Here is a 13,701-nt window from a genome sequence, read left to right on the forward strand (position 1 = left end):
ACTGGTCTGAATTAATTAGATTATTAATTTTAGTAAATCACACACAGATTATCCCGAGAATTATTCTCCATTAGCTTACAGAGATTAGTAGATGGTCGATCTAAAGCCATCGTCAACTAATGTGAACTGAATAAATCATCCGTTACTGTTGCCGATTAATTATTCGATAATAAGAAAATTATCATTACTGTTTGGGTCAGTTTGCCAATGGCTGTCATCACCGCTACTCGACGACGATTATTTCTTTTTTTTTCTCTTTCTGTCTTGTCTACCGCTTTTTAGGACTATTCTGAAAACAATCTTTACTCCGGCACAAACTTCTCTCTACCATTCTCGGCTTTTATTGCTCGACTGAGATTGGGCCGAGTGCTTCATCATTCAACCAAGGAATTACGCAAACGGCTCGCGACGGACGGCCGTTCATCCGTCTGAGACTTCCCAGAGGTGCTCGAAGCGCGCTTCGCGACTCGATCCGTCCGTGTATCTCCGGGCCCGATCTCCGAGCAGCGCGAGTGCGGCGGCAGTCAGCATTCAGTGGCTTTCAGCTTCCGTGGGCCGATATATCGGCAGCGACGGCGAACGTCTAGAAAATGGTATGGAGAACGCGAACGTCTTATTATCGTGCGTTCCGTAGTCGTCGCCTAAGCGGCCGGCCTTGATCCTTTAGTGCTGCAATCGCTTGGAGCCCGACTACTCGGCGCGCTACTCGCCACTTTCACTGACATGGCGTTTTTGATTTACTACTCGACCCGACTCGGGTCGCATCAATGGACGTGGAATACATACATAGATATGTATGTATTCTACGTCAATGATGCTAGAGTCCTGTATACATGATGCGACCCGAGTCGGTTTGAGTCGCAAATCGAAAACGCTATAAGTACTCCATCCTGTCCTGTCCTGTCCTATCCTGAGCGCTTGGTACATGCATATGTATACACACATACGCGTGTTCATATGTATATGCATACGCTCGCGCATTATGCTTGCCTAGCTAAACCGCGGGCACAGAAACGACTCTCAACCGGTACCATCAGCTTTTGCCTCTTCACCGCATCACGTCACGCGCGCGCACCTTTGATTACCTCCGAGCGGCGCGCGCGCGCGCGGTCCCTTTAGACCCGACGCTATAACAAAATACACGTTGCCCTTTTTTTCTATTCCCGCAGGCGCGAAGCGGCATGCCTGGGCTGAGTCCGTCCGATCCATCACTTAAGCCCCTTGCACAATGCCAGGCAACAGGGAATAGGAACAGGGAATAGAAATAAGAAATCATGTATAAATGCAGAATAAACAGTGACACAGGCAATAGACACAGAGTTTCCGTCACGTTGGAAATTATGTGCCTATTGCCTATTGCCAACCAATCATAGCATTCGAATTTTTTAGGTTGTAATTAACGATTTTTTGGTTATTTCCTGTTCCTATTGCCTGTTGCCTGGCATTGTGCAAGGGGCTTTACGGTCAGCCTCGTTGCTCCCGAGTCAAGCTAAAATAGCGTAAAACGCTATTTCAGCAAAAAAAGACTAAATGTTATGGAACAATGCGTCAAGTTGAATCGCAAAGTAGGAACGGAAAAATCTTAATAGCAAACACGCTAGAGATTGAAACTTTGGAAGCTACGCAGTTATTCATCGTATTACTCCAAGGTTGGAATTCGCAGAGTTACCTAACAGCAACATTCCTAGCTTAAACCTGAGTCATCTACTATAATTTTTCTTTGGGCAACTTTCTCAATTACCTGTCTCTATAAAATCTAATTGCAATTTGTCGAATTTGTTGAATCAATTATCGTAAATTTTGTCATAAACTTTGTGCCGTCAAACAAGAACTGACGGATCCTTTCCACGATCATCCATAGTCTTGTCGATTTAATTCATTGACCCGTATCGCGGTTATCGTAAGATTGTTATCTAACGTTTTCCTAGGCCGTCCTAACTCGTTTCTTTTCCCTTCGCCGTTCCGTCGTTCTCACGCCTTGTTTCTCCCCTCGAATTTCAGGCTCTCATGGTCGTCCGAGCTAGACATATGTCCTAGGGTGATTCAGAACAACCCCGCGTCCTTGTAAAGACGTATTCTTGAAGTGATTTTAAGACACTTTTTCCTGTACGAAAATTTTGTCCGAAGCTTACTTTTTGAATTACTGGAGAAAATATTTAGCGAATAACGGGGCGCGTACAGAAGGTAGGCAGGGGCGGCGCAACTCACCGTCCGACGCGGGCGTTAAGTAGGGCGCTCGCTGCGATCAGCTACACTCGCTGATCAAGAGACACGGTAGCAATTATTGAGATTCGTATTCTTGGGTAAAGATACATAACAGTCTCGCGCCAAGTATAAGCGCATCGCGAGACTGTTATGTATCTTTACGCAAAAATACGAATCTCAATAATTGCTTATGCACATACACGGTCCCTCTCTCTCTCACTCACTCACTCACTCAGTCACTCACTCACTTACCTTGTAGAGATTCGATGTCTTCATACTGCTGTAGCTTGACGGATGAATAATTTCATCGTGGATCGCACCTCACGTTCTCATGTGACAAATCCACACCGAATAATAAGCCAGAGTTTTTCGATTTTATAAATGGTCATGACGTATCGTAATAATTTTCAATCGTCGATTAATCGGCAGTGATTAATAGTAATGAATCAATAGATTCGTTTATAAGTCACTCAAGTGCGTGGGTAAATCCAAGTATTTATCGCGATACATACTTATAGGTATTATACCTATAGAAGGTAGAGTTAGAAAGTAAGTGGGGGAGAGACTAAGAGAGCATGAAGTATGCTGCCCCGTGGAGCCCCCATTAGAGGGGAATATAATCCCGTGGAGCTAGTTAGAACTGGTTTTCTGTTTCTACCTGCCTGAATTTCTTTCTGGAAGATCTTCTACAATCAGATAGCTGGTCAGGTTTTAGATTTTAGACCTGTAAAAGATGGAGTGAAAAACCTAAATGAAAGAAAAAGAGAGAACGGCCGGGATAAACTCGACACTTTGCCTGATCGACACACGTTGATCTGGAATTTCGTTTTTATTGTCTGAAACTAAATATACATTTGTTTATCGTGTATTTAGAAAGTACAAAAATTTGGAATTAAGTAAAACAATCATTGGAAATAATGAGAACAAAAATTGTTAAACATTCAATTATTTTCATCTAAATTCATGTCTGAAAAACAATTTATGCAAGTAAATTCGCGATTACACGTGCGCACACATTTGTCATGGGCCATATGTTGCATTACAAGCATTGTTTATTATTGGGAACTAATAAAACAGCGTGTCGACTTAGCCCCTGTCGACTTAGCCCCGAAAGTCGTTTTTTACTTTTGTTACTCCAAAAATAAAAAAATTTTGAAAATATGCAAAAATTATTATCGAATTTGTATAAAGCATCGAATTTTCCATCAAAATTACTTACCGGTAGATTCGCAAGAGTAAAGCTCGATGAAAGAGTAGACATTTTCGAGAGATCAGAAAAATTACTTTTTACTATACGAACTAGTAGTATCAAACGAAGCGGAGTTACGATCTTGACTCGAGAATCGAACCTGCGAAAGGCCCCACGGTCCTGTTTTTCATTCGAGTCCATCGCGTTCACATCGAAACCGGTTTTCTACAGACAGATTTGAATTTCGCTGCGAAGAACGAATCCTCTTTCTCCTCCGGCCGAGAACTATGCCTTAAATCGATTCACCTGAGATATTAAATATTTCTTTATCACATTCTAGATTTGATATTTTCATATTCTTTTTCTCTTTATACTTATTAATATTTATATTATAACCCAATAATTATAGAATTTTGAATTATAGTCTTAAAATTTTCAAAATTTGTCAAATGGATTCTTATGTCAATAATTTATCTACTTTTCGGAATAAATTGTTAAAAACAAAATATAATAATTTATAAATATAAAGGTTTATTAAATATATTTTTTCATACTATAATTTTATTTAAACTGTTTAAGTTTTTTTTCTAATAAAGAAGTAATGTTTTAATTTTACAAAATATTAAAACATTATAACACATAATCTAATTTTAATCTGTTTTTATAAAAAATTAAAACATTATAACTACGTAAACTAGCTTTAAATTCGATTAATTTAAAACGTATTTATTTAAATCATTAAATATTACGTGCATTATTATTTAATACCTTGTATTAACTTTAATAAATAAATATCATTTCACAAACTGTAAATTGTGCGTAAAACAAATTATTAATTTTCATTAAAAATATTCGACATTTACATTAAATCAGCAATCGCCGACTCTCTTATCGTTTTCGCAACAGTAACGAAGCGAACAAAGTTAACTTCTCGCATACTCTCGTCGATAGCGAGCGTATTTGGTGGTAGGGATCTACTCGTAGTGGTCGTCCGCCCCTGTCAGGGCTTTCCTCCCTCCATGTTACCACTCGCGCGGCCTTTTCCCAGTTTGCTTCACGGCCTGAGTGGGGGGAGTAACAGGCTCACTTGCACGCGAGAAGTAGGGGAAGTTGGACCCCAGAAGAAGATAAGTCTCTCTCTCTCTCTCTCTCTCTCTCTCTCTCTCTCTCTCTCTCTCTCTCTCTCTCTCTCCTCTCTCCTCTCTCTCCGCCTTACCTCCCACCTCCCACCAACTCCATTCGGCAGATATCCTGGACCCCGGCATGCCCGTGTGGTGCCTTCCACCCAACTACCCGTGGACTAGGTAAGCGCCGTTGCTCTTACCTGTCGAAGTTACGGCAAAGGCGCCTTAGGAGAAATAAGGCCCAGAAGGTGGGTCTCAGGCAACAATGACGCCCAGTTGAACGCGACGGCTCGCCACTCTTCGTATGTTGAAAAGTGCATACGGCTGTTTAACTTTACACGGTTAAAAAATTGTGCCGACGTTAGTGCATTGATCCGGATTGATCGACTGACTCTCTATTCGTGGAGATCTGGTTATCGCGATATTCTCCAGCGTTGAGAATTTAATTCGCCACGTATTTATCCGGAATCTCAAGCATTTTAATTTATATGCTTCAGTGTATAAACTCTTGGATCGAATAATTGTTTTACAATGCAGTGTGATGTAAATTTGAGTGTTTTTTCTGTATTGAAAAATTTTTTTGGTGAAAAATGTGCGAGTGCGGTGACGAATGCTCCGAGGATACGAAGACGCGGGAACCCCGAAATGTCCTATCTCGTTAGACCCGCAAAAACGTTAGATTAGATAGAGGATTTCGGAGGAAGGCTTAATGGGGAAAATTCTGGACGGGATTAAGACTCGAACACCTGAAATGGCTACCCTCGGTCTCTCCAAAGTCTTCATATTGGACAAGTATTTTACAAGTATTTTAAGTTCTGGGAGACCGAGAAGAAGCTGTAAGGTACAAAGTTGCGAGTGCTGTGACAGCGTCTTCCAATTGATTTTAACAATCTATTATAAAACATTTTTTTTTATTACTGAAATTTTTAATCCTCGAGCTCTAAAATTATATTTTGTTTTATTCTTTGTATCCATATATCTTCTTATTACATTCTCAATATTGCACTTTTCGTATGCTTGTGTGCTAAAATCTATAATATTTTCTCTTTTACATGTAATTTATACACTGTTGGAAAATTTTTGTAGTTTTGTTAAAAAAGGTCCTTGTTAAAATTTTTGTGTAAAATAATCAACACATACGTGTGTAGATTTAACATGTGCTTTCTATGTTAATTGAACTTTACAAATTTAAAATGTAAAATTAATAAAATAATTTAAAGAATATGTTAAAGTAACACAATTTGAACGTATTTATTAAATGTGTTAAAATTTGCAGAAAAAGAGTGTTGATTTTACTTTATAACAGAAGTAAGAATAAAAATTTGTAGAAGAAGAATGTTGATTTTATCTTACAATCTTAACTTTAACATAAAAATTATGTTAATTGTACAAATAATTAACCTCAAATTACGATCAGAATAACATTTCTTTTCTGTTAAAATATTTTAACATAGTATCAATGTTACCATTTAACACATCCATATTATGTTAAACTGACACAAAAATTTGAGGGGACCGTTAAAACATGTGATTTATGTTATATTTAACACAAATTTTCCAACAGTGTAGTCATTATTACCATATATCACTATATTATCTCTATTTATGATTTTCGCGCATTAAAGTACATTAATCGTCTATCAGTTTTAAAAACTATTGATCTTTAGATTTTTTTTTCAATTTTTAACAATTTCTAAAAATTATATAAATTAAGTGTGCATGTTCTGGAACTTCTTCTACACAGGGACAAGCGGATCCGGAAAAACGTACGCCTCAATGCTATTACTTAGGCAACTCTTCGACGTCGCCGGCGGCGGACCGGAAACGAACGCTTTCAATCTCGCGGCAGCCTTCACGGTCCTCAGATCCTTGGACTCAGCGAAAACCGCGCTACAAACTCGGAGAGTTCAAGGATAGTAAGTAGTTTGCTTCGAGATGTATGAGATAGAAGAGGGTGGGAGGAAGGAGAAAGATGAAAGAGAAATAATATTATGAAAAGAAAGTTTATAGACGTAGTATTAATATTTAAATTAAAAGTATTGTGAACAATATGATAAATAGCAATAAATATGTAATAGTGATTATTTAGTAATAGTTAGCAAATATAAATATTAAAACAACTTATATCTTTAGGGTCACTTCATTGAGGTTCAAGTGACGGACGGTGCTTTATATAGAACAAAAATTCATTGTTACTTCCTAGACCAGGCGCGAGTAATCAGACCATTATCAGACGAGAAAAACTACCATATATTTTATCAGATATTAGCTGGATTGTTTCACGACGAGAGAGATAATGCAATTAATTATAATAATATTATTACAATTGCATAAAAATGATTAATAATAATTAACTATCAAGAAATAAATTATCCTAATAAATTTTTACAGTTAAATTAAATTTGGAGGGATATAATCTGAAAAATTTGAGGTACCCTCAACATGGCGATACGTAACAGGACGAATCTGAAGATGCGATTCGGTTTCAAGCGTGGAAAGCTTGTTTAGGTATGTGATTAAATATGAAAAAAATAACATAAAATTTTATTTTAATAAAAACCTGATACAATTAAATTAGCCGAAATGCTTAATGTTTTACGTTTTTTATTTCTCACGTTGATTAAACCTTTTGGAAAGAGATTATCAGATTTTCCCCATCTTTTCCTACATCTTTTATTGTTCCCCAGGCGTGTTAGGCATTCCATTTTTGGACGTCGTAAGAGTGCTAGCAGCGGTGCTCATTCTCGGGAACGTCGGCTTCACCGACGGCTCCGGTGTGGAAGTGGGCGTAATTGGCGAGAACGAATTATCCTCCGTAGCTACACTCCTGGGAGTTCTTCCGCCGGCCTTGTTACGCGGGCTCACCTCGAGGACTCACAATGCGCGCGGCCAGCTCGTTACGCATCACGCGGAAAATACGTGCCACGGTACTCTCGCTAGCCTGCTCCAGCCTAAGAGGAGAGACAAAATCGCACGCACGTTCGCAATAAAGGTAAATGTTTAGTATAACGCGTTTAGTATAACGGTGCCATTTAGGTTAAAATTTTATGGTTGTGAAATACTGTACGTAGCCAAAATTGATAAATTGTGATTTTCGTTAAAACACTGCACACACACACGTGTGTATGCCCTGCTTTATAGAAGTTGTGATTTTCGTTAAAGCAGGGCACAAACACACCGTGTGTATGTCCTGGTTTATAGAAGTTATGATTTTCGTTAAAGCAGGGCGCCAAACACACGTATGTATCCCCTGCTTTATAGAAGTTGTAATTTTCGTTAAAGCAGGGCACACACACACACATTCAAATTCGAATCTAGTGAATTCTGGTCAACACTTCTGTACCTTTATTTTTTTAGTTCAGTTACTAGGTATTGCTTGTGTTGTATCTCAAGAGATACTTTTAGTTTATTTTATGTTCTTCATTTCATTAATTAAATTTTATAACAATTATAACTCAAGTTAGAAAACTGTTCCATGCATATTTCATACTTAAATTTAATTTTTTTTATTTAATAAACTGCCTCTATAGATGGATTATTGTATCTGTATTTTGATTTCTTATTTCCCTCGACCCTCAGTGTACTCATTAAACTCCATCTCTACTGCTAGACAGTGGTTTGTCCCAAAGCAATAATGGTATTTAAAGTACATACTAAGAAACAAGATCATACACACTAAAATTCAGCTTATTTTAGACCGCATAATTTTGCATAATTTCAATAAAATTTCACGCATAATCAGGCATTTTTAAATGCATAAATCTTAGGTCCTTAACTATACGTTTCTCGGACCGAGATCTCGGACCGAGTTCTGGCATCATGGACACAAGGGTTAAGCGCGCTCCTAGTGCGTCCACTAGTATAAGCGCGTTAATGTTTAAACGGAAGATTCATATTACAATTAGAGTCAAACTAAATGGATACAAGTTAAGTTACCTTAAAACTAGATCTTACGAGCTAGATACCTTACATTACAAAGTGGATACCTTACAATAGACATACATTATACGTTTATTTATATAAATTATTTATAAATACCATTTGCCAAAATCTATGTTTTTAATATTTTTATAGGATTCTACAGAATTTCTTTGTGACTAGCTAAAAACTGTATAAAGATGTCTGATAACGTGAATGAAGATCCAGTAGAATCCTTCAATGCAAGTTTTGAAGTAAGTTTTATTCTCTCCGAGAAAAAATGGGTGTAATATGGATCAGATGTAAATAGATATAAAAAAATTTGATAAAATATTTAATTTTATATGATTACATATAATAATATCCGATATTTGGCGCGATATGATTTTATCTTTAATTTATTATACTTGAGCAGATCTGTTTCCATATATAAGATCTAGCCGAATATAATTATAATTATAATATATTTCAGGAAGACATTGATTTACAGAGTATAGGAGATACAACAGCTAGTTTTCGGAATTTGTTTGAGGAAACTGGCGATTTTGAGAGCAGTAGAAGCATAGGCAGTGTGACTGACAGCTTTCGTGTATCATCTAATGATCAAAATCTTACTCGTAATGCAGAAAATAGCATACTGATTGATATGACTAATAGTTTTCAAAATGTCGAGCCTTCAAATTTATCAGGTAAAACAGTAATGTAATCAGTATACAGGGTAGGCAATTTTAATTTATCCACTGAAGTAACTCTAGAAAAACATTCTATAAAAAAAATGTTTTAGACAAAAATTGCATGGTTTTAAGGGGGACATAAGGTAGTGAGATAAGGATAGTCATTTGAAGGTCACGTAAAGGTCACCTTCAACTTCTTAAATGGAACCTCATGTTTTTTATTGCATATTCTTGTAGCTTATCTCGAGAGGTTTCCACAACACTATAATTGAGTATATTTTTGTTAACTTTTACATTTCAAGATATTTCAAATTTCGTCCTGATATTTTTTAATATAAAATATGAAATATCTCATATTCACTTTTCAATGACTTTACCTTAATACTTTCAGATGTAGAATAATAAAAGAAATCGATTAATAGAATTAATTTTTAAATATAGAGTTTTGCAAAAACCACTAATGCAATTAAAAAATCCAATAAAAATTTTAAATCTAATTCTTCGTTTTTTTAATTAATCAATTCCTTTTAGTATTAAACGCCTAAAAATGTTAAGATAAAGTCATCAAAAAGTGAATATGAGATATTTTATATTTTATATTAAAAAGTATCAGGACGAAATTTAAAATATCTCGAAAAGTACTTATACTTCTACGCAAATGGAAAGTAATAAATTCTTGATTAATACTGCAGTTAATACATTGAAAGGTAAAAGTAACATAAGTTGTAATATAAATAATTTTGCCTACAAACACGAAACTTTTTATCTGCCTGCAGAGCAAGTTACAAATTTAAATGATATGGATGACACAGAAAACAAGCTACCTGAAAAGAAGACGTTATTGAATAAGTTTAAAAGATCAAAAAGAAAGGTCATTACAAAACATCTTAACATACGATGTAAAGCTGACAGAGCAAAGCTGAAGGGCTCGGATTGCTGCGAATGCAGAGAGGTAATACAATATTAAAAGTATAGTTATATAACATATAAATAAATAAAGAAATATAAATAAATAAATATAAATAAAAAAATTATAAATATAAATAAAAATAAATATTTTTCTCATAAAAAAGTAATTTGTGATATTCGATTTTTACTTTTAGTATTATAACAAATTGGGATTGCCGGAAGAACAATTGCAAAAACGAAAAAATCAAATCTCGCGACATCGACACAAATATAAGCGACCAAATACACCACCAGGTATAATATTTTATTTTATTATTATTTTTTATATATTATATATAATAAATATAATCTTTTTAAAGGTTTTTGGGATCCCGAGTTTCCCGAGACATCAGGCACTGATTGACAGCGAATAAAAGCTGAAATATTTAAAGGTTCGACTTTTTACTTTATAATTAATATATCGAATATATCATATCGCTCAACCTTTACGTGATCTTCAAACGATCAAACCAATGACACTACCTTATGTCCCCCTTAAAATCATGTAACTTTTGTCTGAATCATTTTTCTGTAAAATGTTTTTCTAAAAAGTTACTTTAGTGGGTAAATTAAAATAGCCTACCCTGTATATTTCTAAACCTTTTAATCTTGCAAAATAGTAGAAATTTATTAGTCTATAACATTAGTACAGTTTTAAAATTGCTGTTTCTAATATTTTTATAGGAATGTTTGCATATATATATATAAAGAATATTGTTGTAGAAACATAATACCATTCAAGTGTTACGTAAACATATTTTGGAGATTGTTTGAATCTTTCTTCATCCATGCAGCCTAAACATTTAGTAAGGAGGCATTTCAAAAAATATACAGTGCTTATATGATTCGTGAATACTACTTAGAATTTCTTACAATTCTTTACAGGAGGGTAGAGGCAGGATACAAAATATTTTACGTTATATTGTATTTTGTAATATTTTCACTGTAAGTAAAATACTCTCCTCATACGAACTTTTTTATTTAAATTAACAATTTATTTTTGTAATGAATAATCCATAAAAGTTGTGTGTTTTTCATTTTTGTGATTTCTCAAAATAATACATCCTTTTTCATGTATAAAACAATAATTTATTATTAATTAACAAGGCAAGAAGTCCAGTAGTCATAAAATCTTGGAAAGTTTGGAAAAGCCATGGAATATTCTTAATCATGTAGAAATTCGGGAAGTCATGGAATTTGTGTGACTTAGCATTACCAAAAAAACGACCTCATAAAATCATGTTTATTTTTATATTCAAAAAAACTTTAAAGTAATATTTTGTAAATTTTTTAAAAAATATAAACACCTGAATTAACTTCGCTGTATGCAAACTAACATTTCCGTCAATCTCCTGTCTGTACATATTTACGTAATGCTTGAATAGTCCCTTTACATATGTTTATAGAATTTGAAAATAATTTGTATTGCAGACTCTACAAATAATTCAAATCTATATGAATTAAATTATGAAGAAAGGATTGAAGCACGTAACTTCACGTAACTTCATAATAATCAGAGTTACTCTCTATGATGCTTTGGATTTCATCTGTTATATCTAATGTGATAAAGAAATCACGGTAACATGGGTCTTTTACATTAATTTCTTCTTCGCAAACCTGACAAAAAATTATATGATTGTTCTTACAAAATTCACCTATATGTGTTTTGCATGTTGGGCAAACTGCATGGTATTTTATTCCTTCTCCTGGATAAAATAATTTATCTATCATATACCGTGTATCTGGAATAAAAGGTGCAGCGACAAAAGTATTTAACATTTTACAAAGATCTGCTGTAGCCGAACTTGATAAACCGTACTTTGATGAAAATTTTAAAATCGCCAACAATATTTCGGCTTTATTTACAACAAAATTTGTATTGATAGTTTCATTTGTATCATCTTTCTGCAACATTTGTATTAATCTTGTAAACCGTTGCGGAATGTTATGACTATCATCTAAAACTTCATTGTAACTTTCATCCTCTTCACTGCTGTTAAAAATTTCATCATCAATTTCAATATTATTCGAAAACAATGAGTCCTACAAAACCATATATTATCTTCAATTACAAGTAATTTTGATTAAACTAAAAAAAATAAGTTCTATACAGGGTGTCCGATAATTATTGACATAACACTCGTGTGCAGATAGAGCGTACTAGGGCATACGGAAGAATGGTAAAAAATAAGTGTTTATTCAAGTCTGCAAATAATGTTTGTTATCGATCCGATAATTCATTTGCCCAAACGGTGAACGGTCATTTTATCCACATACAACAATTTATCGTTGATGACGCTAACAATAATGAATACACTGTATATAAAAAGATAAACGTAGAAAACTGTTTCTCTGAAGAATTTACAAGCATAAAAAAAATTATGATTATTAACCCCATTGTTGAATTTTTAGAAACAAGAAATGTTGAAAAATTGTGTGTTATCATGACTGTTCACCGACAGCAGTATATATCAGGTATACCCAATATGCATTGGTACAGATAAATGTAAAAATCGGTAAAAAATTTTACAGAATAAAATAAATAATTGGATGAAAAATTGTTTTTAGAAAATGTATTCATAAACTACAAGTGAAAAAATTATGTGTAAAGATGTTAATAATGTTAATGTTAAAAAAGTTTTTATTGTTTAATAACGTTTTCTTAGTACTTTCTCGTTGAAAAAAAAAATTGTAATGCTGTCAAAAAGTCAATGCTGTATTTGTAGGACTATGTATACTTTAGATCTAATAAACTGCATATTTTATATTATATTAATTATGTATTACATAATATCATGTATTACATAATAACATTTACGTATTTTAATAATTTTATATTTATTATTTTATATTTGTATTTTACACATTTAATAATTATGTATAACTTATGTATATTATGTAAAGTTTAAGTTAAGTCATTAAATACTTATATGAAAAAATAAACTTTCAATATTAGATTTTTTAAATATCATGTTACGATAAAGAGTAGAATTTTTACAAATAAAATATCATTGAATATCTAATGTATTATACATTTTACAAGATCCACGTAGATTTTTGTACCAGAATATCGACAAAATTTTTATAAAATCCATCATAGCTAAGAGAATTTTATCAAAATCTACATGGAAATCTATCTGTATTTTGTAAAAAACTTGTGGATAATCATTTACTTTTTGTAACAGTCCATTTGGATATCCATGTTGATTTTGACAATATTTATCTAATAACCTGGATTTTATTTAAAAAAAAACGTTGATAATAGTGAATTGTTTTGTCAAAAAACGATATATAGAAAACCATGTGGAAAATTATATGAGAAATTATATGGAAACCATGTGAAAACCCATATGAAAAACCATACGAAGTGCCATCCAAAAAATGCAGCTGGTTATACATGTAGATAACCATGTGGAAAACCATACAAATCCGATCTGGGATACAGGTGGAAATCTATATGGTTAGCCATATATATAACCATATGAATCTCATATGTACCTTTTCAGTACGGTTTTCCATCTGGATAACCATAGGAAATCCATACAAAACCATCCGAAATCCATAGGAATCCACATATATATTTATCTAGTTATCCATGTAGATTACCATCTGGATTTCCATCTGGATCTTTTCAACGGGGCAT

General features: G+C 33.8%; 1 protein-coding gene across 11 annotated transcripts; it reads left to right on the forward strand.

Annotated features, from left to right (window-relative positions):
* Positions 1 to 445: 445 nt before the first annotated feature.
* On the forward strand, positions 446 to 13,358 carry LOC139822391 (DNA endonuclease RBBP8-like). 11 transcript variants are annotated; one of them, XR_011734503.1, is made up of 12 exons: positions 4,712 to 5,359; positions 6,263 to 6,434; positions 6,652 to 7,026; positions 7,206 to 7,510; positions 8,593 to 8,690; positions 8,909 to 9,125; positions 9,887 to 10,062; positions 10,214 to 10,313; positions 10,379 to 10,450; positions 10,782 to 10,864; positions 10,944 to 11,003; positions 11,490 to 13,358. XR_011734503.1 is itself a non-coding variant. In XM_071794058.1 (11 exons), exons 6-10 carry the CDS (start codon positions 8,637 to 8,639, stop codon positions 10,420 to 10,422), a joined length of 591 nt encoding a protein of 196 aa, XP_071650159.1. In that variant the 5' UTR covers positions 4,712 to 5,359; positions 6,263 to 6,434; positions 6,652 to 7,026; positions 7,206 to 7,510; positions 8,286 to 8,443; positions 8,591 to 8,636; the 3' UTR covers positions 10,423 to 10,450; positions 11,490 to 13,357. The 11 variants fall into 11 exon arrangements, 8 of the variants coding, with proteins under 8 accessions (XP_071650156.1, XP_071650159.1, XP_071650158.1 ...); XR_011734504.1 differs by lacking the exon at positions 10,782 to 10,864 and having other exon boundaries at positions 11,490 to 13,357; XR_011734505.1 differs by lacking the exon at positions 11,490 to 13,358 and having other exon boundaries at positions 10,944 to 11,483.
* Positions 13,359 to 13,701: the final 343 nt, after the last annotated feature.

This window comes from Temnothorax longispinosus, chromosome 11 (genome assembly GCF_030848805.1).
Source record: "Temnothorax longispinosus isolate EJ_2023e chromosome 11, Tlon_JGU_v1, whole genome shotgun sequence".
Lineage (NCBI taxonomy): Eukaryota > Metazoa > Arthropoda > Insecta > Hymenoptera > Formicidae > Temnothorax > Temnothorax longispinosus.

Coding starts and splice junctions, on each gene's coding strand:
- LOC139822391 (XM_071794055.1), top strand. CDS start 8,637: ATGTCTGATAACGTGAATGAAGATCCAGTAGAATCCTTCAATGCAAGT. Junction 10,063..10,213: donor ATTGCTGCGAATGCAGAGAG/GTAATACAATAT, acceptor TTTTACTTTTAG/TATTATAACAAATTGGGATT. Junction 10,314..10,378: donor GCGACCAAATACACCACCAG/GTATAATATTTT, acceptor ATCTTTTTAAAG/GTTTTTGGGATCCCGAGTTT.